A 25,380-nucleotide genomic window follows, 5' to 3' on the forward strand; every position below is an offset into this window, starting at 1 on the left:
AGAGGGGAGGGGGATGCTGCAGAAAAGGCCACCTTACACCTGGCCCACGTGCCTCCCCTGCTGGCTCCGCGGTGCTTTATGCTCCAAAGCAGCCCACTGGGTTCCCACCTGGCCACCTGCCTGCTCTCTTTGCAGATTGGCCCAGCTGACAACCGGCACCATTCCAGGAACTCAGCCCGAGGAGTCCGGTGCTCTGGGGAAAGTAGAGTCGGCCAGGGCGCCACTTCCCACTGGTGAAGAAGCAGAGCGAGAGGCGCGGAAGCTGCTGGCAGGTGAGTGGGTGGCAACCCCTCATGTGGGGAGTGGGTCAGGCCTGGCCCTGCCACCATGGAGCCCATGGTGCTTTCCCTTCAGCCTTGGCGGCATCACTTCATCTTGGCAAAGACCAGGTCACCACACTTGTACTGCGATGCCATTCGCTTTCGTTTCGCTGCGGGGGAAGAAAGAAAGCGAACGGCAGTTCCGCGGTAGTGCTCCGGGAGGGCAGGCAGATGTCTACAGCCAGGCAAGGAGGGAGGGAGGGCAGCGAGAGCAGCCCCTTCCAAGCGCAGCGCACGGAGGTGGCGGGCAAGGCAGCCCCGGTGCGCCTGTCGCTGGGAAGGTGCAGCGATCAATCGGCCAGGGCCACCTGGGCGGGGGCTGCATCAGCCTCTCCGCCCACACCATGTTCCACTCCAGCTGGCTGCATGACTACAAGTATGATGACCTGGCCTTCACCAAGACAGAATAAGCCACGCCCACAGAACCGATAGTTTAAAAAATGGAAAGCCACCCATGGTGTCTACGTTTGTTGGGTTCGTTGGTTGGACTGTTGACACAGAATTCCTTTAACAGTTCCACGTAGGACTCAGCCTTCAACCTTCAATGACTTTCTTTTCTTTAATGGAGTTATTGTTCAAGATTTTTACATGAGTAAAAGATACATGTATAAAGGAAAGTTACGAAACAGAAAAAAGATAAAAGGTGTGAGACAATACAGGTAAAGAAAGGAGGTTGATTAAAGAAGTAACTTCTGATCTTCTTTATGGCAGCTACTTATTATCCCTCCTCTTTCTTTAAGATGACATTACGTGGTTATATTTTTCCTATGTTCAATCCTTTTTAATCAGCAAATCCAGAAATCAACATTTTGGATTCACCCCCCCCCCCCTCACCATTTTCAGCAAAAAGACCATAAAAGATTTCCAACCTTTTATAAAAGTACTTATTGTTTTTATCCCTGATCAAACAGCTCAGTTATGCCATTTTTGCAAATTCTGACACCTTCATAATCCACTCCTCCGTCATGGGTTTTCAATTATTTCTCTATTATGTATTCATCATGCTGCAATTACCATATACAAAAACAATGTTTGGGCGGTTTTTAAAATTGGCTATCTGTAAATTCCAATAAAAAGTTCTGATTTCATCTGAAGAGTTTATCTTTAAAATGCTTTGTTAACCTCCTATGCATTTGTATCCAATTCTTGTTTGCTTTTTCACAAGTTCACCGTTCATATGTCACCAGGTTTTTCATATTTCCAATACTGACTAGTACAACTTTATACATCACAGATTAGGGATGGCTAAACTTTTTCCCAGCACATGCCAAAAGTGGGGGGAGCGCAGGGGGGGTTGTGCGCAGGTGTGCCCCACCCATAAGTCTATGTGCATGAACCTCCCCCACATGCAAGCATGCGTGACACACCCACCCACACATGCGTGTGGAACCTCCTCCACCCCCAGCTTTTGGCGCGCAATAGATCTGTTTTTCACCCTCCCCAGGCTCCAGAGGCTTTCTAGGAGCCTGGGGAGAGTGAAAATGGCCTTCCTGGCCCCCCAGAGGCAGGCGGATATCCCAGGGCTTCCTGAACTTCCGGTTTGCACATTGGGATATTTTTTGCCCTCTGGAGGTTTTAGGGAAGCCTCTGGAGGGTGAAAAATGGCTGAAAATGTAGGCGGAAGTCAGCTGACCAGCGTGCATGCCTCATGTGCCCTAACAAATGGCACCGCATGCCCCTGGGGGCACCCATGCCACAGGTTCACCATCATGGTCGTAGATTAATTATATTATCTTTCTAGCTATATTAAATCTTCCTCTTAATTGTGCATATGAAAACTGTTGAAAGCCAAATCCTTCCGCAGGGAATTGTTTTCTTGATTTCTCCATGTTCCTGTAATATTTTGTACCAACAAACCTTGACATGTTAATCTTTTTTTTCTTTTGCCTGCTGTTTTTTTCTATAAAAAGCTTTTTTACTGAAAACCAATAAAGGTATTTTCAGACACAGCTGGAGTTTATTCCATGTTCTTAATAAGGTACTTCTAACATAATGGTTTTTAACCTCTAACATTAACTTTATCGAACCATAAAAAGCCGTGCTAACCAAAGTCTTTCTAATTCCAACCTTATCTTGTTCCTCAACAGCATCCACTCTTTCATCCAAATTAAGGATGAAAAATATGAAAATATGAAATAATATAGAATTCATATTAATAACAATAAGGCCAAGACATTTTACTTTTTTTCTATCTGAAACCCAGCTTTAGCAATCAATTCTTTTTAATAATCCATCTCATACTTTTTCTTAACATCTTTATTTTGTCATCAATTTTAAAACCATCTCATTTTTATATAAGCATGGTGGCTCAGCAATTAAGACTCTGGGCTTGTCGGATGGAAAGCTGGTAGCCCATCCTCTCCCCAGCTCCTGCCTACCTAGCAGTTCGAAAGCATGCAAATGCGAGTAGATTAATAGGTACATTTTGGTGGGAAAATAACACTGCTCTGTGACATCCTGCCGGCCACATGGCTGTGGAATTTCCTTTGGACAGCGCTGGCTCAATGACCTTGAAACAGGGATGGGCAGTACCCCCGGCTTAGAGCAGGGGTGTCAAACTCAAGGCCCAGGGGCCAGATCCAGCCCATGGGGTGCTTAGATCCAGCCCATGGAGCTGCCCTGGAAACAGCAAAGAACCAGTTCCGCGGTGCCTCTGCCAGTTAAAACGGAGCTTGGGATGGCCGCCACCAGCCTTCTGAGTTCTGTTTTTGCTGGCAGAGGGTTGCAGGAGGCCATCACATGTGAAAACAGAGCTCGGGAGCCCATTTTCACTGGCAGAGCACTCGCACCCCTGAGACAAGTGATGTTGAGCTGGCCACCCCCACCCGCCCTGAGATGAAACACAACCCTGATGCGGTCTTCAATGAAATCAAATTTGATACCCCTGATCTAGAGTCAGCCACAACTAGCAGAGTAAAATCTGCAGGGGGACTCCTAGGTAGCTTACAATAAAGCAAATAAAAACACAAGATACATAACATAAAACAAAAATAAAGCACACAGCAGCTGGGCACAAACTGTTCCATGCAACCAGGGGACAGGCGCTAAGCTACGCCCAGGGCTCCAGACTTGAGCACAAAAACACATTTTCAAGGCCTCATGAAAGGCCAATAGGGAAGGATGGGGCCAGTCTTAATTTGAGTGGGATGATGTTCCATTCCAAAGGACGGGGACCACGGCAGAAAAGGCTCTCTTTGTGGGCTTCACCAGCCACACCACCTAGCTGACGGGTCCCAGAGAGGCCCTTCCCACCAGATCAGATAGGATGGGTAGAAGGAACTGGGCAGAGGAAGTAACTAAGCCATGAAGCCCTTTAAAGGTGACAACCAGCACCTTGAATTGCACTTGGAAGCCAATGCAATTGTCATTGGGTAATTTTTTTTACCTCTCCCCCCCCAAAATAATTAATATTTCATATATAAAGTCTTGCAAGACATTTTTCATCCTATCAGCTACAATCATAAATATTTTCTAATCAGTACTAAGAAAAGAAACCGGTCCATCATTTCAACACATCGGGTCTCGAATTTAGGAAGTAATGATATATTCACCCCTGTCCAATGACCAAGTTTTTCATACTCCTCATTGCATTAAATAATCTCTGCAACATTTGCCACAAATCATTTGGCTACTTAGCCAACAAACATATAAAGCAAACACACACCGGTGTCCATAGCTAACACACCTTCACATCTATCCATCTCTAGAGACATTAAACAGCCAAGGGGACATCATACATCTTTGTTTTATTCCAGGGGGTTCCAACCTTTGCCACTTTAAGACTTGTGGACTTCAACTCTATGGGTGGCTGGGGAATTCTGGGAGTTGAAGTCCACATGTCTTAAAGTGGCCAAGGTTGGAGTCTCCTGTTTTACTCCCTCCTGACTGCTGAATCATTTGGCCAGCGCTCCCGTTTTGCTTTCGTCATAAAGAATTCTGATCACATACAGCAACCGACCTTTCTCTGCTCATTGCACAGAAAAATTCCATAATTCGAGCCTGGGATCATTTGCCACATCTCAGGAATACGTTCTAGGGATGCAGAGTGCCGGCAGGCATCTTTTCCTGTCACAGGGATCCCCCATCCTCTACCTCAGCGTTGACCTCTTTTTTCCAAGCGAAAAGTATCTGATCACAATGCAAACCGATCACGCGTCTCTGCTTTCTAAATAGCCTGAAACCAATTTGAGTTCAGATTCTGTAAGGACAGCCCATGTTCTCCCTCTGCCAATTCCTGGAGCCAGCTCCGAGCCTGAAAACCCGGGTGGACTGGATTTCATGGGGGGAGGGGGAGGTCTCCTTGGCACCCCCTCTTCACATAGTGCCGCATAGGCATACGTGGAGGTGGAGGGAAGCTCCTTTCCCCCCAAGAGGCAGCAGAAGACCCACACGCTCCCCCACGCCTGGCCCAGCCTTGGTGTCCCTCAGACTGATCTCCTCCCCTCCTCCTTCATCTGCCCCCTCCAACCCCTCTCCTCCCTTGGATTCAGACAACCTTCACCGGCACCTGCCTTGGCTGCCTCTGCTGCACCCTGCCTGCGTTTCCATGTTTGCTGCAGCAGCACTGAGTTCTCTCTCTCTCTCTCCAGCAGCAAAATCCTGGCAGAGGCTGGGAAGGGGGCTGCACAACGACCCTCCAAGCGATCACAGATCGATCAAGAGCCCGGAGCCCCATCTTCAGCGGCTGCTAGGATCAGAGCCAATGACCCTCGCAATGCAGTCCAAGGATGAGGAGGGAGCAGAGCATTTTAGCATGACTGTGACAGCCAAAGCCCTCTGCACTCCGAAGATAAGCAGGCTCCGGCCTGGTTAAATGCCTGGAGGAGATCTCAGGGCTGCAGATTAGACCGGGGAGCTGAGCAAAGATCCTGGAGAGAGCCATAATCATTTCAGTCCCCAGAAAATGAGGCAGAGACCTGTCCATGCCCCCCCCCCCCTGAGTTTAGCTCAGCTGGAAGGAGTCAAGACTGGAGAGAAATTCCAGAGGGGAAGAAGAAACTCTTCTAACATGCCTCAGAAGAAGCTGTTGCTAACTGGAAAGGAGCCAAGTTCTCCTAGCCAATGGGAAAGAGAAATGATTCTCAAAGTTTCACCCACAATTGTCCTTGGATTTCATAGAGAAGCCGCCTTTTAGACCCCCTTTTACATCTGGCATGGAAGTTAAAAACCGATGGGGAGGGGGTGCCCCAAGTCCTGGTAGGTTGGCACAGCAAAGGCTTCCCTGCCCTGCCTCCGGGCATCACCCCAGGAAGAGAGAGATTTGACCCCCTCCGAAGGCTTCTCTGGCCATGCTGCCTTCCCAGGAGGCTGTCAATCAAGGGAATAGAAAAGAGCTTTGCCATCTGCCCCACTTCTAAAGCGAGAGGTTCTCCCAGTCCTGCAGTTGGGTAATTCAATGGCTATTGACACCCATAATTCTAGATAGGAAGAAATGACAGGGCTGTCTGGCATCTGCCACTGCAAAGCCCGTGAGGTGGGGGCTAAGTAGCCTCTCATGAAGACCATGGTGAGATCCTGCATGCAATGCAGTCTTTACTCAGGAGGAAGCCTGACTCGGGGCTCCCAATGGACCAGAAACCTGGGCCTGGAACCGCTCTGGAAAGGAAACAGAGCAGATCCAGCTCTTTCAGGGCTCCCAGCTGGCATTGGGCCAGGCTGCCAACCCGCTGCTGGACCAGCCGCTTAGCCTGCAACCCCAGGAAAATGTCACCGGGCAACATTCCCTCCCCGGCTTCTCAGAAATGAGCAGCCAGCAGGACTGGTTCCTCCCGGTGGGTGTGGGGCAGCGATTTGGCAGCAGTGCCCTCGATTGCTTCTCAAGTGACTTTCAGGATTCCAAGCTGGTAAAAGATGCAATTAATGTGCATTACATGCCTGGAACTAAAAGGCATCTAAGAATAAAATGGGTGCTATTCTCTATATGGAGTGAGGGGGGGGAGTGGGAAGGAGAGGGGGGGAGAGAACCGAAACACTTTTAATAAAATCATATCATATTATCTAAGAGTTATGGGAGGGAAGGAGGGAGGAAAGAAGGTGGGAGGGAGGGGGCAGGCAGGCAGGCAGGCAGGCAAGGAAAGAAGGAAGGAAGGAAGGAAGGAAGGAAGGAAGGAAGGAAGGAAGGAAGGAAGGAAGGAAGGAAGGAAGGAAGGAAGGAAGGAGAGGAGGGGGGAGGGAGGGATATGTTGCTGTATGTTTATATGGACAGGATAGAGAAAAGGACGATGAAGCCCGATGGAAGCCAGTGAGACTCTGGACACATTTTAGGGCACAGCAATGGGCTTGGCAACATTTGGGTATTTTTCTGAACAAGCTTTCAGTGTAGAATTTGTCCCATCACAAGTTAAAGTATAACTGCAAATAATGTTGAAGGTATTTGTTTTATACGTGGAGAGGAAAATCATGACTTTTCCTTTTTTTGACAATATTTGGACAATAGTATCACGGGATGCCATGTTTAAAACAAAGTGTGTCCAGAGCCGCACCCACTGCCCTCCCCAGTTCTATCCCCACATAATGGGTTCCCCGAGTGCAGGAATTTGGCTGCAAAGAAACATTTGGGGAAATCAAAGCCTCAGCATCAGGCGGAAGAGAGGCAGCCAAGCCAAAAGTCAATTATCACACAGCAACTGTTAATGAGATGAAACCTGCAGGTCGACTGGCCACTTCCAGGGTCCAAGGCACACACACACCCCAACCAGGTGCAGAAAGCAGCCATCAGCTCTCCTTGTTTGGGGGGGGGGCTGTCACATTTTCCCAACAAGAAATAATATTTAGGAAATGACCATATTAGTCATTTGTTTCCCTGCATTTTCCACTGCAGGGAAACTAATGCTCTATTTAACTAGATTGTTCCGTTTTAGTAAGAAGCAAATATAGGCATGTTTTAAATGAGCCTTGAGATTTATCTCGAATCCCATGAGAGCTATTTTTTGGACAGAGAAAATGAATGCATAATCAAAAGACTTATTATGGTTTACCCCTGGAAATCCAAACATATGGCCTCAACTATTTAGTGGGATGCATAATTGATTAATCTAGATCAGCTACGGATAACTATAATGAATCATGGCTTCAAATTATCAATATATTTATGTCTACAAAAAACATTTTGCATGTTGTTGCTTATTTTCAGCTTCCTTCTTTTGTAATTTTGTTTATTCTTTTCCTTTATTATTTATATTTAGTTCATTAAAAATGAAAAACAATTAAATCAAATGCCAGGAGGCCCATTTGGGAAGAAAATCTCCCTCATAAAAGACATGCAGGAACAGAAGGGAAAATGGAAGCTGATGACAATATACAGAACCCACCAGGAACAAAGGAATAAGCTATCAATCAATCAATTAATATCCCACCTTTTTATATGGGTTCAAGGATGCTTCCAGGACCCAATCCCCCCATCCCAAAGCTTCACAGGGAAGGCGTTGCTCATTCAATCATCTATGTAAACCCAAAAAATTTATGACCTCTAGACTCCACCAGTTTTATTAACCTCATGAAATCTCACTATATAAAATGATTATACTCTAAAAAGAGGATTGCCTTGTTATTCATTTAATAATTAATAAATAAATGTAAAATACTAAATTTGTTACTTTAATATTTGATAACTGTATTTCAGCTTCACTGGCTTCCTTGTAATATAATCCACATTTGTGTATTTCATTTTATGTATTTAAATACATAAAAAGTCCACCAGATTACAAGAACACAAGCGAGCAGTTGGCCAAGGAGATCCAAAGTCATTGGTAGTCTCACATTGCAATGAACAAGGACATATTTTCAATTTTGCAGTTATTAAGATTGTTGGCTGAGCAGGGACAAAAATAGCCAGAGAAATGATTGAAGCTGGGAAATGGGCCCCTTATCAGTCAATAAGAGTGCTGATTTACCATCAGCTTATCAAGTATTTAGGAGCCCAGGGCTTGGCAGCACAAGGAAACCAAAGCTAATGACTTAATGGCCATCCATCAACACATCAATGAACAACAAAAAGCAATAGCAATAGCACTAAAACTTATATACTGCTTTACAGTGTTTTACAACCCTATCTAAATGGTTTATAGAGTCAATCTGTGTCCTCATTTTACCCACCTCAGAAGGATGGAAGGCTGAGTCGACCTTGAGCCTGGTGAGATTTGAGCCTGGTAAGATTTGAACTGCCAAATTGCAGGCAGAAGGAGTCTGCAGTACTGCATTCTAACCACTGCGCCACTGTGGCTCACAGTGCCACAGACAGCCACTGACAGCGAAGCATCACATAAATCGTATACATAGAACAGCCAAAAGCACACGTTCTGATCAGAGAGAAGTTGCCTGAGAGACGTGTCCAGCACAAGTCCGAAAGCTCTGATCCTGGTGACTGACCCAGATTGAGTCCTGCAAAAAGACCAGTTTCCCCAATCTGTCCAAAAGCTCCATGGCACAAAAGGTGAAGAACTCCTGATCTGGGATGATGGGTGGTGGCGGATGGCCTTCTTGGTTGTCACCAGCACCACCACCCTGAGTCTCTGCAGGAGGCTCCCTTGGAGGTTCAACTTGTCCCAACATTTGGGAGATTTAAGAAAGCAATCAAAATTGGTTTATTTCAGGAGAAGAAGAACTGTGACATTTTCCTTTTCCATTATATGGATGTTTATGGTAACAGACTTCCTGTGGTAACCTTCTATTTCTTTCTTATTTACCCCATTTATATATTGTTATCTTTATTTATTCATCACAAGTTATATGTTACTGAGTCAGGCCAGTTCACCCACAAGGCTGTAAAACTGCTCCGAGGTGGTTAGCAACTTAAATAAGTCTGATAAAACTTATAAAACACTACTTTATAAGGCCTTGGTAAGGCCACACTTGGAATATTGCATCCAGTTTTGGTCACCACGATATAAAAAAAGATCTTGAGACTCTAGAAAGAGTGCAGAGAAGAGCCACCAGGATGATGAGGGGGACTGTAAATTAAAACATATGAAAAATGGTTACAGAAATTGGGTATGTCTAATTTAATGAAAAGAAGGACTAGGGGTGACATGATAACAGTCTTCCAATACTTGAGGGGCTGCCACAAAGAAGAGGGAGTGAACCTATTGTCCAAAGCATCCAAAGGCAGGACAAAAAGCAACAGATGGAAACTCATCAAGGAAAGAAGCAACCTTGAACTAAAGAGAAACTTCCTGACAGTGAGAACAATTAAGCAGGGAACATTTTGCCTCCAACAGTTCAGGACCTGGAATAAAATCTAGGTTCTTTTCTTTTTCTGCTCTGCCTCTGATTACTCAGCTGTACTGACAAGGCAACACTTCTGCAGCTCCTGAAGGATTTACGTCTTTCATAACCATGACAGAGTTATGGACGTCTGACTCAAATAGCTGTTTTTCTCTAAAAGGATCTCTTGGGAAGGCCTCCCATTAAGAGCTGTTATGTCCTGTAATCAAATGAAGTCGAAGGAAATAACTTATTATGATCCTGTCCCAAAGCTCTCTGTTGAGAGTTTATTAAAATGCACATTATGTCGACTTAAAACACTTGGGATTAGAAGCCTAACCAGCTTCAGAAAGAGCCCAATTCTGCCAACTCTTGTTATGCTGAAAGCTGCCCAGAGTTGTTTGACACAAGATAGGAAGGAAGGAAGGAAGGAGGGTGGGAGGGGGGAGGAAGTGAAGGAAGGAAGGAAGGAAGGAAGGAAGGAAGGAAGGAAGGAAGGAAGGAAGGAGAGGGAGGGAGGGAGGGAAGAAAGGAAGGGTTAGGGTTCAGTGGAATGACTCCAGTGGGTCCCCTCTCTTCAATAGAGAAGGAGGCAACTGCCAAAGCTCTCTCCAGGATCTGGCTTTCTGGTGGCCTTCTTCTCATCAGGATGCCCACAGCAAGGAAAGAGGAGCATTTGCCATGCCAACAAGAGAGAATATAAGGTTAACTGGCGCATTAGGCAGAACCTTTGACCCTGCAGGGTTTCCCACTGGTGGGATGGCTGTCCTGGGGCTGGCAAAGTCCAGAAGGAATTACTAACTGGAGTCACGAGAAGGAGGCCAAAAAAAAAAACAGCTGCTGACTGGAGTGGCTCTGGAGAGGAAGACTACAAAATATCCCAAGCCATGAGACTCCTCGAAGAGGCATGGAGCAAACGCCGGATTCGGGAGAGAGCTGTGGAAAGGGAACCAGCAGAGGAACTGGAAAAAAGTTACCCGCTGCATAGCTTAAGGGAGACTGGAGGGGCCAAAGGGGGATGTGCGCAAGAAAACCCAGCACCGACCTCTACCCCTGCAGCTAGAGACATTCCAAGAGCAGGGGGTGGGCAGGTGACGCCGGATGGCTAAGGTCCCACCCTTAAACGTAAAATATGATGGAGAACCCAGTGGCTTCGGGTTGTTTATTATTCTGGAATTCTGGTCTGGAATTATATGGAAATATATGGGCCTGATTTGGACACTGATGAATCTAAAGTGAGAATAGTGTTAATGGCCCTGGAGAAAAAAGCAGCCGACTGGATGGTCGGATTACATAATAGTAACTCCCCTCTCCTGAGGAATTTTGATGACTTTATGGCAGCAATGAGGAGAAGGTTTGATGACCCTTTGACAGAGCGTCGCGCTAGGCTTAAATTTACGACCCTCAGACAGGGAAAGAAAACTGTGCCTGAATATGTGCAGGAATTCCAGGAGTTGTCGGCCTATATGAGGGGATGGTTGGAAGAGGCCTTGTTGGATCGATTCGCTGATGGCTTGAATAAAGATGTTTACCAGCAATGCATAAACAGACGCATTCCCCGCCATTTGGAGCCTTGGTATGAGAATGCTGCAGATATTGAGCTTGATTTAACTAGGCTTCGTTGCATGGAAGAGGGAGAAGTTGAGAAATCCCCTCCCCCCCAAAACCCCCCTCCCAAGGAGTGAAAAAGGGGGTAGAGGAGGTTTTGCAGGCAAGCCCAAGCCCAAGCCCTCTACTTGTTTCCGCTGTGGAAAGGAGGGGCATCGTGCTGTAAATTGCCGAGTAAAGCTGACCCACTCTGCTTCACCCCCCCCCCCCCGGAGGGAGAGGAAACCAGAGAAGACTCCAGCCAAGAGGAAGGAAACCGCCTTGGCTGGGGAAGATGTTTCTCGACGCTTTGGGCCAGAGGAGGAGGGAAACAGAAGTCCCAGCTCATCTGACAACAGTGATTATGAGGATGGTGATTGCTGGGTAAGTTCACGCTCTGGCCCCATGCTTATTCCAGTCGAGCTTAAAGTGCCCTCTTCTGGCGCAAATGAAAAACTTATGGCTTTATTAGATTCTGGGTGTTCCCGTTGCATGATAAGCCCTGAAATGGTTGAGAAGCTGGGCTTGAAACTAAAGACTTTAAAAATCCCTATTGCTTTTTGCCAAATAGATGGCTCTATGGCGGGGGGTGGTCCTGCTCATTTTTCCACTGAACCCATCGAGATGTGGATGGGTACCCACCAAGAAATAATAACTTTTATTGTAGCGCCTGGGATGGACCGGCCTCTTATTTTAGGGCTCCCTTGGCTCCGTAGATGGAACCCACGCATTAACTGGAGAGAGGGGTGGTTGCGGATTCGGACAGCCACACCCCCTGAGGGGAAAGTTGAAGCTCCAGACTCTGATACTACTATCCCCACACTGGCAGCCAGGGGGCAGGAGAAAATTGAGGGGGAGGAAAGAATTCCAAAGGAATATTGGGACCTCAAGGATGTTTTTAGTGAGAAATCTTCTGATAAATTACCCCTTCACAGACCCACAGATTGCACCATTGATATTTTACCTGGAGTAAACCTTTCAAAGCCCCAAATATATTCAATGACCACTAGAGAGATGGAGGAAATGAGGAAATTCATTGATAAAAACCTGGAAAGGGGCTTCATTGAACCAGCAGGGCCCAAGGTGGCTGCTCCAGTATTGTTCAGAGAAAAGAAAGATGGCTCCTTCAGATTATGTGTTAATTTCAAAAACTTAAAACTGCATATCTGCTCAGAACCTCTATCCCTTACCACTGATGAAGGACATGCTGGCCCAACTGGGGAAGGGCCGGATTTTCACTAAATTGGACCTAAGGGAAGCATACTATAGGGTCAGAATTAAAGAGGGGGACAAATGGAAAACTGCTTTCAACTTCTTGTTACCAGAAGTCAAACAACTTCTAAATTGGAAGTCACTGAAGACTCTAACCTGAAAAAGGCCCTTACTGAGGATGACTGGTTCCAGCAACACATGGATGAATGCACTATAAAAGATGGATTGGCTTGGATTGGAGCAAAGTTATACATCCCTGTGTCCATCAGGACCATTGTACTTCAACAGACTCATGACTCCCAGATGGCTGGACACTTTAGGTTCATCAAGACCCCACACCTCGTTAAGAGGCAATTTTGGTGGCCCTCACTGAAAAAAGACACTGAGGCTTATGTAGCTAGTTGTCCCGTTTGTGCCACAGCTAAACGCCCTCCGGGTAAGCCCCAGGGGTTGCTCCAGGCGGTGGCTCGCCCAGTGGCCCCGTGGAAGGAGATCTCCATGGATTTCATTGTTGAACTTCCAGAAAGTCAAGGTAACACAGTAATCTGGGTTGTTACTGACTTATTCTCCAAGCAAGTTCATTTCATTCCTTGCTCCAAGATCCCTTCCGCTAAATCTCTCGCTAAGATGTTCATCTCACATATATATCGCTTACATGGGGTACCTGACCGCATCATTTCGGACAGGGGTGTTCAGTTCACCTCCCTATTCTGGAAAGAATTCCTGAAGCAGATTGGCTCTGCCAAGGGGTTAAGCTCCTCCCACCACCCTCAAACTAATGGGGCCTGCGAGGGGACTAATTCTGTGCTGGAGCAATATTTACGTTGTTTCATCAACTACCAACAAAATGATTGGTTGGAATTGTTGCCTCATGCTGAGGTGGCTTACAACAATTCCGTGCACAGCAGCACTGGCTTTACCCCTTTTCGTGTGGTGTACGGCCAGGATTTTGTGCCCATTCCTGAGATTCCTCGCGAACAGCCACAAGTGTCTTCGCTGTCCGAGTGGAGTGATCACCTTCGAGACGTATGGCCTTTGGCACTTCGGACTCTGGATGCTGTGCACCGCGCTCATAAGAAACAGGCTGATAAGAAACGGACTAAACCCCATGAGGATAAAGTTGGTGATCAAGTTTATTTGTCCACTAGGTTTCTTCAAATGACTCAGAAGTCGAAGAAGTTGGGCCCCAAGTATGTTGGCCCATTTCCAATTGTCAAGATCATCAACCCTGTATCTGTCTGTCTCCAGTTACCTAAGCATCTCAACCGAGTTTACCCTGTTTTTCATGTTAATCTCCTCAAGCCTCGGGTCACCTCTTCCTTGAGAGCATCTCTTCCTCCTCCACCTGCCCCACTTTTGATAGAGGGTGAGCAACATTTTGACATCTGTGAGATTTTGGACTCGCGTAAGCGGCGGAACCGTGTCCAGTACCTGGTGGCTTGGAAGCATTTTCCCCCATCTCACGCTGAATGGGTTGAAAAGTCCCATGTTCGAGCTCCTCGTCTGCTCCGCAAGTTCTACTCTGCCTATCCTGACAAGCCCTGAGTCTTGGACAGTCTGCTAATTTTCCTTTTTGTTTTTTTCTCCCTTCCCCTTTCTCTCTTTTGTGTCTTGTTGTCTGTCTGTTTGTTTGTGTTCTTTTCGTTTCTGCAGGTCTGACCGCCCTTTTCTGGAGGAGGGCCGGATGTCAGGCTCTGCTTTGCTGCTGCTTCAGCTGCCATTGAAACGGGGAGGGGGCATGGTATTTGGGAGGGGAATCATTATGTGCTGGAGGAAGATTCTTGACGTTGGCTTGACCATCTCATTGCGCATGTGGAGGAAGGGAGTTTCCCGCCAAGGTTAACTGTCCAGCATTCCATCCTGGTGATGCTTTTTGAAGATATCTCCCACCTGACAGTTGGGTGAATTATAATTGGACTATGGACTGGGGTGCCAAGGGGAGGGGATTGAACTATACATGATATTCTTTGCTTTCGCACCTAATTAACCAGACTCAGCTTAGCTTTGCTACTATTCGTTTGTAATTAGTAAAAGTACACTTAATTTCAAACAAATGGAGTTGAGTGGTTTCTTTCCTGATTATTAAATGAAGCAGCACCTGACACATGCCCTCTTGGAGAGCTGAAGACAGCGGTCACAGCAAAGGAATTAAATCTGATTCATTCAGTTCCCAACCAATGAATGGGGGTTGCTGGGGTTTTGTAGCCTTGCAGGGAAGAAACGTAAGCGGGGGAGGGGGAGGCCTTGCATATAAGCCTCAGTGAAAGAAACCTTTCCATGCACTTAAAAGCGCCAACCTCACACCCTGTTTGTGGATTCACTGTCCAACAGGTGTTGCACAAAGGCATGCCATCTTACCCTGGGACACCAAGACATAGAACATAGAGTAACAGAGTTGGAAGGGACCCTGGGAGTCCTCCAGTCCAACCCCTTGCTCAAGCAGGAGACTCTATACCATTTCAAACAAATGGCTGTCCAATCTCTTCTTAAAAATCTCCAATATTGGAACAACCACAACTTCTGGAGGCAAGTTATTCCACCGATTTATTGTTCCCACTGTCAGGAAATTCCTCCTTAATTACAGGTTGCTTCTCTCCTTGATTAGTTTCCATTCATTGCTTCTTGTCTTGCTTCAGGTGCTTTGGAGAATAGCTTGACTCCCACTTCTTTGGGGAAGCCCCTAAGATATTGGAAGACTGCACAGGGATATGAGCATCTCAAAGAGCTTCCATCAGAAGTGGATTTCTGGAGGGCCACTGTGAGGTTCATTCCCGAGTTCTGCATTGATTAAAGATGAAGAGGGGGACAGGAAAATGGGTGGCATGGCTATTAATACACTGGCCCCAACTTCCACAAAATGCCATTTAGAGGGGTATCATAAAAAAAAAGTTTTGTAATTGTTCTCACTGTTAGGAAATCCCAAAGGTGCTTTTTCAAGAAGCAACTGGACTTTCTTGTTTTTCTTTGAAGACGTTTTGCTTCTCATCCAAGAAGCTTCTTCAACTTCAGAGCTGAAGAAGCTTCTTGGATGAGAAGCAAAATGTCTTCAAAGAAAAAACACATACCAGAAAGTCTAGTTGCCTCTTGAAAAAGCACCATTGGGACAACCCTGACCTGAATGATGGAGAATCTCCATAGACATTTAGTTTGGTCCAAGTGAGTTGCTCTGAGGGGATTCCTTATGTTCTGGTTAAATGGATGGATGGATGGATGGATGGATGGATGGATGGATGGATGGATGGATGGATGGATGGAAGAGGTGGGGACCTGTACTGAATCTGTAGAAAGAAGACACCATTTCCAAAAAGCATTTTTGGGACTGGACCAAACTACGTTTTCCCCATAGTCTTTTTCCCCAGAGGATCATCGAAGATAAGAGTTGGGAGGATTTTAGACCAACCCAAGTGCAGGAATCCACTAAACCAGCATTGTGGCTGACAGCCTTCTATAGGCCTAATTGCATACTTCTTGTTCTTCTGAGAGGAGCATTGCAGCATCACTGCAAATGGTTTTGCAGACATCTTGGAAAAGTATAAATAACAGTAAAATTCTCAAAACTGAAATGCCATTTGAAATGCAAACCTTCAGAATATGCAAATAGGCCTGTAGATTCCTTTCCTTAATTAAAACAAATATTACCCTCTGGTTAGGTCTGTCTAGCCAGCATATTTAGAAAGTAATAGAATGATGGGTTATTCTTAAAACACGGATGGCATTTTAGTGTTTTAATTGTTTTTGTGGTTTGTTGTTGTTATTGTTTGGGTATTTATTTGTGTCTGCTTTTGGAAATTTTTAACTGTGTGAGCCACCCCTCAGTAACAAAACTGAGATGGGTATTTATACCAATTGAAGAAACAAACAAATAAATAAATAGTATGGACAGAAACAGTATGAACTATCAAAATTGAGGAACATTTTGTCAATCTGGAACAAAGGGCAGAAATCAGGACTATGAATTTTGGATGAGGGAATAAATGAGGAAGTCATCAAATTTGCAGATGACACTAAGCTGGCAGGAATAGCCAACACTCCAGAAGATAGGCTTAAGATACAGAAGGATCTTGACAAACTTGAACATTGGGCACTGTCTAATAAAATGAAATGCAATGATGAAAAGAGTAAGGTTCTACATTTAGGCAAAAACCCCGAAATGCACGGGTACAGTATAGGTGGTATCTTGCTCAATAGTAGTAACTGTGAGAGAGATCTTGGAGTCCTAGTGGAAAACCATTTAAATATGAGTCAAAAAAGCCAACACAGTTCTAGGCTGCATAAACAGAGGGATAGAATCAAGATCACGTGAAGTGTTAATACCACTTTATAAGGCCTTGGTAAGGCCACACTTGGAATACTGCATTCAGTTTTGGTCACCACGGTGTAGAAAAGATGTGGAGACTCTTAGAAAGAGTGCAGAGAAGAGCAAGAAAGATGATTAGGGGACTGGAGGCTAAAACATATGAAGAACGGTTGCAGGAACTGATATGTCTAGTTTAATAGAAAGAAGGACTAGGGGAGACATGATAGCAGTGTTCCAATATCTCAGGGGCTGCCCCAAAGAAGAGGGAGTCAAACTATTCTCCAAAGCACTTGAGGGCAGAACAAGAAGCAATGGGTGGAAACTAATCAAGGAGAGGAACAACTTACAACTGAGGAAAAATTTCCTGACAGTGAGAACAATTAATCAGTGGAACAGCTTGCCTCCAGAAGTTGTGAATGCCCCAACACTGGAAGTCTTTAAGAAGATGCTGGATAGCCATTTGTCTGAAATGGTATAGGGTTTCCTGCCTAGGCAGAGGGTTGGACTAGAAGACCTCCAAGGTCCCTTCCAACTCTGCTATTGTATTGTATTGAATTGAGGCCAGATGAGTGCTGGATGAGGAGAAGACCCCATTTCTCAGGGGTCAACCTGTACCTCCAGACTGTGCATGGTAGCACTACAGGAAGCTACAGTGGTGAAAAGCATAGTCTCATATTTCAATGCCACTCCTCAGGAATGTGCAATTGTTTTGACTTGTACAAAACCTCATCCTTTACATGGCAGAAATTGTACCGCTTTGTACAAATAATTAGGGAGTAACCACAAGCTCTGAGGTTTGATGACTATCAAAAGGAAACATTTTAAAATAACTCTTTAAAACGAAAGTTGAAGCTGTTTTGTTCTTAGAGTGACATCCTCCATCAGCAAAAGATGTTCTATTTGAAAGTAAAGATAGATTTCTTGAATTTGACGGATTAACAATGGTGGTTTCCTTGACATATTTTGACTTTTAAATCAGCTAAAACTGGATTTACAAAGCAGTTAAATTAGTGTTCTTAAAGTTCACAAAAAAGTTGAAGTAACAACTTGAAAACTTTGTTTATGGACAAAGCAAATTGACAAGAGAAATATTAAATCCTTTTTTCAACATTAACTGAATTACGGGAGAAATATGGGGAAGCTAATACATGAGATATGATTTCTGTATGAACTTCTATCAAACTAAAATGAATATTTTCCTTCAACTGATGCTGGAAAAAATATACATTAGCAACCCATTTATCATTAAGCCCCAAGATGAGAAAAATACCACTGACTATATCAGATATAAATTCATTAATTGAATTTGCCTGTGATGTTGGCTTAAAGGAAATATTGAAAACATGAATATTCACATAAGTATGAAACTGCTATTTCTTGATGACATGGTTTTTCTTCTTTCATTTTCTTCAAATATAAGCATAGCAATAGCACTTAAGACTTATATACCACTTCACAGTGCTTTGCAGCCCTCTCTAAGCAGTTTACAGAGTCAGCCTCTTGCCCCCAACAATCTGGGTCCTCATTTTACCCACCTTGGAAGGACGGAAGGCTGAGTCAACCCTGAGCCTGGTGAGATTCAAACTGCCAAAATTGCAGGCAGTCGGCAGTCAGAAGAAGTAACTTGCAGGACTGCACTCTAACCACTGTGCCACAAAACAAAGATTTGTTTTCTTTGACTCAACTGGACTTTTGTATGTAAGTATCAAAAGGAAAACAGGGGAAAACCCCAACTCCCATATAAAGCTATATGGCTATGTAAAGTTGGATAAATTCTGCTAAGCCTTCCCCAACCAGTAGCCCTCCAGTCTCATCTTTTAAAAAATCGGGAAAGATGAATCCACTTTTGCTTTAGGCCAGCATCACAAGACTGAGTGGCTATTGATGCTCCCTCCCAAGGATGGTCCAGCTATTCCATCTCTTAGCCTGGGGGGGGGGGGTGAAACTATACGCCCTTCAGAGAGGGCTCGCAATTTGGGAGTCCTCCTGGATCCGCAGCTGACACTAGAACATCATCTGTTGGCTGTGACCAGGGGGGCCTTTGCCCAGGTTCGCCTGGTGCACCAATTGCGACCCTATCTGGACCAGGAGGCCCTTCGGATAGTCACTCACGCCCTCGTCACCTCAAGACTGGATTACTGTAACGCGCTCTACATGGGGCTGCCCCTGAAGAGTGTTCGAAGACTTCAGTTAGTCCAGAATGCAGCCGCGCGAGCGATTGTGGGTGCACCTAGGTACACCCACGTTACACCTATCCAGCTGCACTGGCTTCCCATTGGTCTCCGTACACGCTTCAAGGTGCTAGTCGTTACTTTTAAAGCCCTACGTTGTATCGGACCTGGCTACCTGAGAGACCGCCAATCACCTCCCACAGACCTATTAGATCGCACAGACTAGGTCTCCTCCGGATTCCATCTGCCGGCCAATGTCGGCTGGCGACCCCCCGGGGGAGGGCCTTCTCTGTAGCTGCTCCGGCCCAATGGAATGATCTCCCCATTGAGATCCGGACCCTTACTACCCTTCCAGTCTTCCACAAAGCAACCAAGACCTGGCTGTTCCGGCAGGCCTGGGGCTGTTGAATTATCCAGCCCCACCCTAAGTTATGAATGTTCCTGAAATTTTAATTGTTGTTTTTTATTTTTTATATCCCCCCCCCTTTCTTATTTGTAAGCCGCCCTGAGTCTTCCAAGAGTGGACGGCATACAAGTTTAAATAAATAAATAAATAAATAAATAAATAAATAAATAAATAAATAAATAAATAAATAAATAAATAAATAAATAAATAAATAAATAAATCTCTCAACCTTGGCAGCTTTCAGATGGATGGACTCCAACTCCCAGAATCCCCAGCCAGAAAGCTGGGAGTTGGCGTCCACCCATCTGAAAGCTGCCAAGATTGAGAGTTGCTACTGCACTACAAAAACCGTTCCAAGCCTTAGAGAGTTTCTACCAGTAGGAAATTCCTCCTAATCTCTTTGCATGTCCACCCTTGTGCTTGCTGTGACCTTAGGCTCAAGAGAGAAGAAATCCATTTTCTCTTGCCCTTTTAAAAATTTGATTTGCTCTCCTGCGCTTGATGGTCTTCTTGCTATTGTATCTCCCAATCTTGCAAGATGCCCCTTTTCATCCATCTATCAGGCATCAGAAGAGAGCACAGCTTCTCTGAAGCAAGGCAGGCAGCTATTTCTGAGTAGGGAAGTAACGAGACCTTCTTCTCCCCATCAAAGCCAGCCATAACCCACCATCTTTGCCTCCAAACCAGCATGCAGCTGTTCTGCCCTCTGAATGTTTGTTTGTTTGTTTGTTTTATTTATTTATAGGCCGCCCTTTTCCCTGAGGGGACTCAGGGCGGCTTACAATCAAAAATGAATGGTGGGAGAAGCACTCTGGACCCTCAGTTGTCTGTCCGCATTCAGATTTGGAACCCGTTGTCAGGCTCCAAAGGCCAAGCGAGACATGTTGAGGGTCTTCTAAGCAGTTTGTTTTATTCTTCCTCACCTCTAGACAGAGAACTTGCCAAACTGAAACAGGCTGTTCAACATACTCTGAGAACTCTTGGGGAAGAGCCATCTTGACTCTTTCTCTCCCACACAAGCTATCTAAGCTTTGTTCTCTCTTGGTCTTCTGGAATACCTCCTTCCTCCTCCCTGCTGGGAATGAGGACGGCATTCCACCCCACTAGCAGGAATGGAGCAGTTCGAGTCAACAGAAGAGGCTTCCCAGGTGGAACTGAGCAGGGCGGCCTCGCAAAGCATCAAATGCCGCACACTGATGGAAGGTGGCCTGGGGAGGATCAGTGGAGGACCCGTCATCTAATGACCCAGAAGCATCTTGACATGGGAGAATGGCAGCAGCTGCCTCCGGACCAGGAGGGAGAGAGAGAGGGCGGGGAGAGGGGGTGTGTGTGGTGTGCGCAAGGCCAGATTCAGTTAGAGTCAAAAATGCCATGACCTTCATTCACAAGATGCATCCTTCAAGTACCATCCCTACATCTAGCACAGAGTTCCTGAAGCCCTTGCAGGATCCTGCTCAAGATGGTGGAAGGAAGAAAACTGCAGGGAGAACCATTCTCTTCCTCTCCCCCGCCCCCAACTCCCCACTTCCAGGTGGAAAAGCGACAGTGTGGTGGAGAGAGCAGTGGAGGCTTCAGGCTGCACTCGGCTGACCAGACAGCCCATCTCGGTCAACATTTTAAAGAGCTTCTCCACACCTGTCTGGCAGCTGGCCTGCGAGGACAATCATCTGGCTGTATTTTGGTCTGCTCATCACCAGAGACTAAAAATAGAGGGAGAATAGAGGCTCATCAGCACCTCCCCATCAATCACAGTGGCAGCCTCTGAAATTAGCTCTCCCCCACTGACAGCACATCGCTTCAAAGAGGGTGTGTGTGTGTGTTGCCTTGCTTGATGCCCAGAATGTGGATTCTCTCCAGATTTTCTAAAGACTGCTGAAAGCAGAATCTGTGTTTTTATTGTTAAATTAATTGCTGGGTTTCTAGCTCAAAGGGCCTCGAGGTACCATTTATAGATATGTATAAACATTTGGAGTACGGCAGGAGAAAAATGGGAGCGTTTGGCTCCAAACTTATATTGCATTTCCTCCTAAACTTTCAAAACTCAGAATGTTTAATTTGCCTTTTTGACAAGTTTTGTAATTGGGCATTTTCTAAGTCAGCTTGAAGAGTCCTCTTCCATTGCTCTCCCAGGAAGAAGGTTTCCAAGAGAGGTCTGGATCAAACCATCCATTGCACCATCATGGCTCCATCTTGGCCTGTTTTTTTTTTTTACCATAGTCTTCAGACTCCTCCCAAGCATGGCAGGTGGGTTCCACAGGAAATGGAGGAGGGGGCCAGGAAAAGAAGCCCTTGAGCAGAGAGGGTCCTTTTGGGATGAAAGGTGGACTCTGCCTTTCAGCCTGGCGTGCACTCAAAACAGTATTTTTAAAACCAAACGTAGAATATAGAAAGTATATCTGGGGACAACAAGCTGAGAATGGGTTAAAGGGGCTGAGGGGGGGAGGGAGAATATCACAATGATGGCCAGGGCCATGTGATCAAAGCCCCCCACCCATCTTTTAAACATCAGGACTCCCCTCCCTTTGCAGACACCCCTGTAAATTAAGATAATTGGGGGGGGGGAGCTGAAATTTACCAGCTGTCCTGATCCCGGACAGGCCTCGATTCTGTTCTCCAGGGTTAGGTTTAGGTTTAGGTTTATTAGATTTATTAGCCTTCCCTTCTTTTTGCAGATGGGCTAAAATGGGCGTGCGCGCACACACACACACACACACACACACACACACACACACACACACACACACAAAAACACACACGGCACTTAAATGGAATTAAGGACACCAGCTGCAGAGGCTGTTCAAGGACTGAACATTCAAGTCTGTAGTGAACTTTCCTCCTGCTCAAATCAAACCACACGAAATGTGCAATTTTGATTTTTTTTTAGCTCTCCAAATGGATCTGATTGGCTTTGCCCATGTACATTTTGCCTTTAGAGCATGTAAATCACAGCCCACTTTCCCCCCAGGGAGGGTGACCCCCAAGCAGCCCCAGAGCCTCCCCAGCTGGGAATGGGCTTCATGGTATCAACCACAACCCCAGGCTGGCCTTCTTGATGCCACCCCCTCAACTGCCCCCCCACCCCGCCCATCTGGCCAGCTCTGCTGAGTTTACTCACGTCGGAGGCAGGACCCTTGTCGGCCCCCGGGCAGGAGAAGGTAACAAACTCATGGCACCTCTTGTGGACCACGAAGCAACAAACTGCAACGAGAAAAGGGAGGATGCAGGTTAATAGGGGCTCGGGGGAAAAGGGAAAGGTATCTTCAGTCTGGCTTAGGAATAATCCTTGGGGTGCCCCATGTTATCCCTGCCAGATTGCTTATGGCATTTCTTGCAGTCCACATCCTGATTTTGCACTTAACATGGATTTGTAAGGCAGAAGTAATTTGTTTCCCTGTCTTTTAAAAAATAAGATGAATTTGTTTAATTTACAAATGTAACAAGATGTCCCTCAACTTTATGTGGTGTGTTTGTGTGTGTGTGTGTGTGTGTGTGTGCGCGAGAGAGAGAGAGAGAGAGAGAGAGAACGAGAACGAGAGAGAGAACGAGAGAGAGAACGAGAGAGAGAACGAACAGACTTTACAGGTTTTTTTCTCCACAAAATTCATGATGAATTTTGCAGAGAAATCCATTCATCTGTGTAAATTAGTGGGCAGCAAAGTCAGGCTCTGCAGGGGCTTTTGCTATCTCTAGTAACCATGGGCCACAGCCAAGATGGATGGGAACTGTAATCCAAAAGGGGCCTAAGGTGTGGGATTAGATCAAGTTGCTTGTTTGTCTGCTACTCTAATCCAAACAACAGTTTTAGCAGATTCATTTTCATGCAGACTCGGCCCTTTGTTTGTGCCCAGGAACAATAAGGAAACAAGAGGCACAAACTGGTCTTCATCCAGGGGTGCCCAAACTCCAGAGTGAGTCGGTCGCTTCAATCCGCTGGCAAATTACACAAAACATCTGGCTCTCCTTCTGCACTTAACCAGCAAATCGCTGGTTGATCCAGAGAGACTACAATTCCTGGGTAAATCAGAAGCAGAGCTGATCCCCAAGGGCCACAATCAGTTTCTTCTGGCAAATTGGTGTGGTGGTATCAGCCACCCTGCTCATCGGGCATCCAGCTTCACTCCACATCTGCAACGATGGGTGTGCGGCAGTGGTGGGTTTCCGGTTTTTTTAGTACCAGTTTGCTTGTGCGCATGTGTGCACGCGATGCTTCTGGGCATGCGCAGAAGCGTCCGGGCAGGTGGGCGGAGCTTCCCGCTGCCGCTACTACTGGTTTGTCTGATCCGGGCCAAACCAGGAGCAACCCACCTCTGGTCTGCGGGCTTTTTACCACCCCAGCTACCCCATGCCCAGAGCAGAGGGACAACCATACTTACCTATTTATCACGTTTATATGACCCCTCCCCCATGTCACAGAAGGTGACTCTGGGTGACATGCAATAAAACAATATATTATAAAACCACTTTTGAAAAAATTGTATTTGGTAAAACCACTAAACCAGAGGTGTCAAAACTCAAGGCCCACAGGCCGAATCCGGCCCGCAGGATGCTTAGATCTGGCCCAAGGAGGCCATTCTAGAAACAGTCAGAGTCCATTCCGCGGTGCCTCTGCCAGCGAAAACAGGCTCCTGAGCTCCGTTTTCAGATGCAACCACCTCCTGCAACCCACTGCCAGCAAAAATTGGAGCTCGGGGGGGGGCACATTTTCACTGGCAGAGGGTTGCAGGAGCCGCCACAGGTGCCCACCAACATGAGTGACATTGAGCAGGCCCCGCCCACTCTGGTCCCACCCACCCTAGCCCCCTGAGGTCAAACATAACCCTCATGCGGCCCTCAATGAAATAGACTTTGACACTCCAGCACTAAACCAAAGCAATTAAACATAAATGAAAACAAGATCGCAAGAGGGCTCACATCAGAATGTTCTACATGGTGCAGACAATGTGCGCAGGCTCCCTGCGGCCGGGATTGTAGGCGAGCATCGGTCGGGAAGGAAATGCAGATGAAAATGCACTTACTGCGAAGACTGAATGCATAAAAAATGAGCTTGGCTCTCCCACTTCAAAGCCGTAAAGACCCTTCTTGCAGAAGCCAGAATGGGCATGGCCTGCCCTCTCTGGGGCCTAGGGCTGCCCGCCAGATGTCTGTAAAGGACTAGCAGAGCCATCCAGGACAAACTGGGAGTGCTTGGCCATCTCAGCAGTCGATCAATCGATCGATCAGGCCGTTCTTGCCACCAGGCTGAGCATGGTGAAGGGAAGCCATTTCATTCACAAGAGAGCTCCAGCTGCACCCGGCCAGTAGGAACCCCCGGCTGCAGCCTGAACGGTTCGATCGGCCCACAGACTTTGCGGGCAGGGGCAAGGGTGCAGAAGTGTGCAACGCACAGGCCACCTGGCACTGCATCTCCTCCTGCTGCCCCTTGACTTGCCGGCAGCCAAGCAGAGGCCAGTGGGAAGAGAGGAGAGAGCATGTCAGATGGCAGTGGATCAGCAGAGCATAGCATCTACCCCAGGAGCTGGTCACTTCTGCATGACGGCAGTTTACATGCGATGCTAAACAAGAGAACCCATATGGCAGCTTAGAGGCTTTGCACTACTTCATGTAGGCAAGGAGAGACGGAAGAGGAATACAGATTTGTCCGATTCACGCATCTCTGATTGGACTGTGACTGACACTCTTACCAATGTTTTCCCCAGATCATAACTGCATCCATCCAGGGTGCTTCCTTGATGCCAAGAGCCCTTCTGCAAAAACTCCCTTGGACCATGGAGTCTTAATGGACAACCAATTAAATATGACCTAACAGTGTGCGGCAGCAGCCAAAAAAAGCCAACACAATCCTACAGTGCATTAACAGAGGGATAGAATCAAGATTAAGGGAGGTACTAATACCATCCGTTAAAGCCTTAGTAAGGCCACACCTAGAATACTGCATCCAGTTTGGGTCACCACACTATAAAAAGATGCTGATACTCTAGAAAGAGTGCAGAAAAGAGCAACCGGGATGATTAGGGGACTGGAGCCTAAAACATACGATGAACAGTTGCAGAAACTGGGCCTGGCTAGTCTAGGGAAGAGAAGGACCAGGGGAGACAGGATAGCATCTTCCAATATCTCAGGGGCTGCCACAGAGAGGAGGGGGTCAAGCTATTCTCCAAAGCACCTGAAGGCCAGAGAAGGAATAAT

General features: G+C 46.4%; 1 protein-coding gene across 3 annotated transcripts in view; it reads right to left on the minus strand.

Annotated features, from left to right (window-relative positions):
• The window catches only part of PRKCB (protein kinase C beta), a 268,543-nt gene that overhangs the window by 158,693 nt on the left and 84,470 nt on the right, over positions 1 to 25,380 (minus strand). For all 3 annotated transcript variants that reach the window (XM_087729053.1, XM_087729052.1, XM_087729054.1), the window contains one exon: positions 22,310 to 22,392. In XM_087729053.1, coding sequence (XP_087585179.1) covers positions 22,310 to 22,392 — 83 coding nt within the window. The remainder of the gene's footprint in view (positions 1 to 22,309; positions 22,393 to 25,380) is intronic.

The sequence above is a fragment of the Thamnophis sirtalis genome, unplaced genomic scaffold (assembly GCF_051295495.1).
Source record: "Thamnophis sirtalis isolate CommonGarterSnake01/CBP01778 unplaced genomic scaffold, rThaSir2_p1.2 scaffold_14, whole genome shotgun sequence".
In the NCBI taxonomy this organism is placed as follows: domain Eukaryota; kingdom Metazoa; phylum Chordata; class Lepidosauria; order Squamata; family Natricidae; genus Thamnophis; species Thamnophis sirtalis.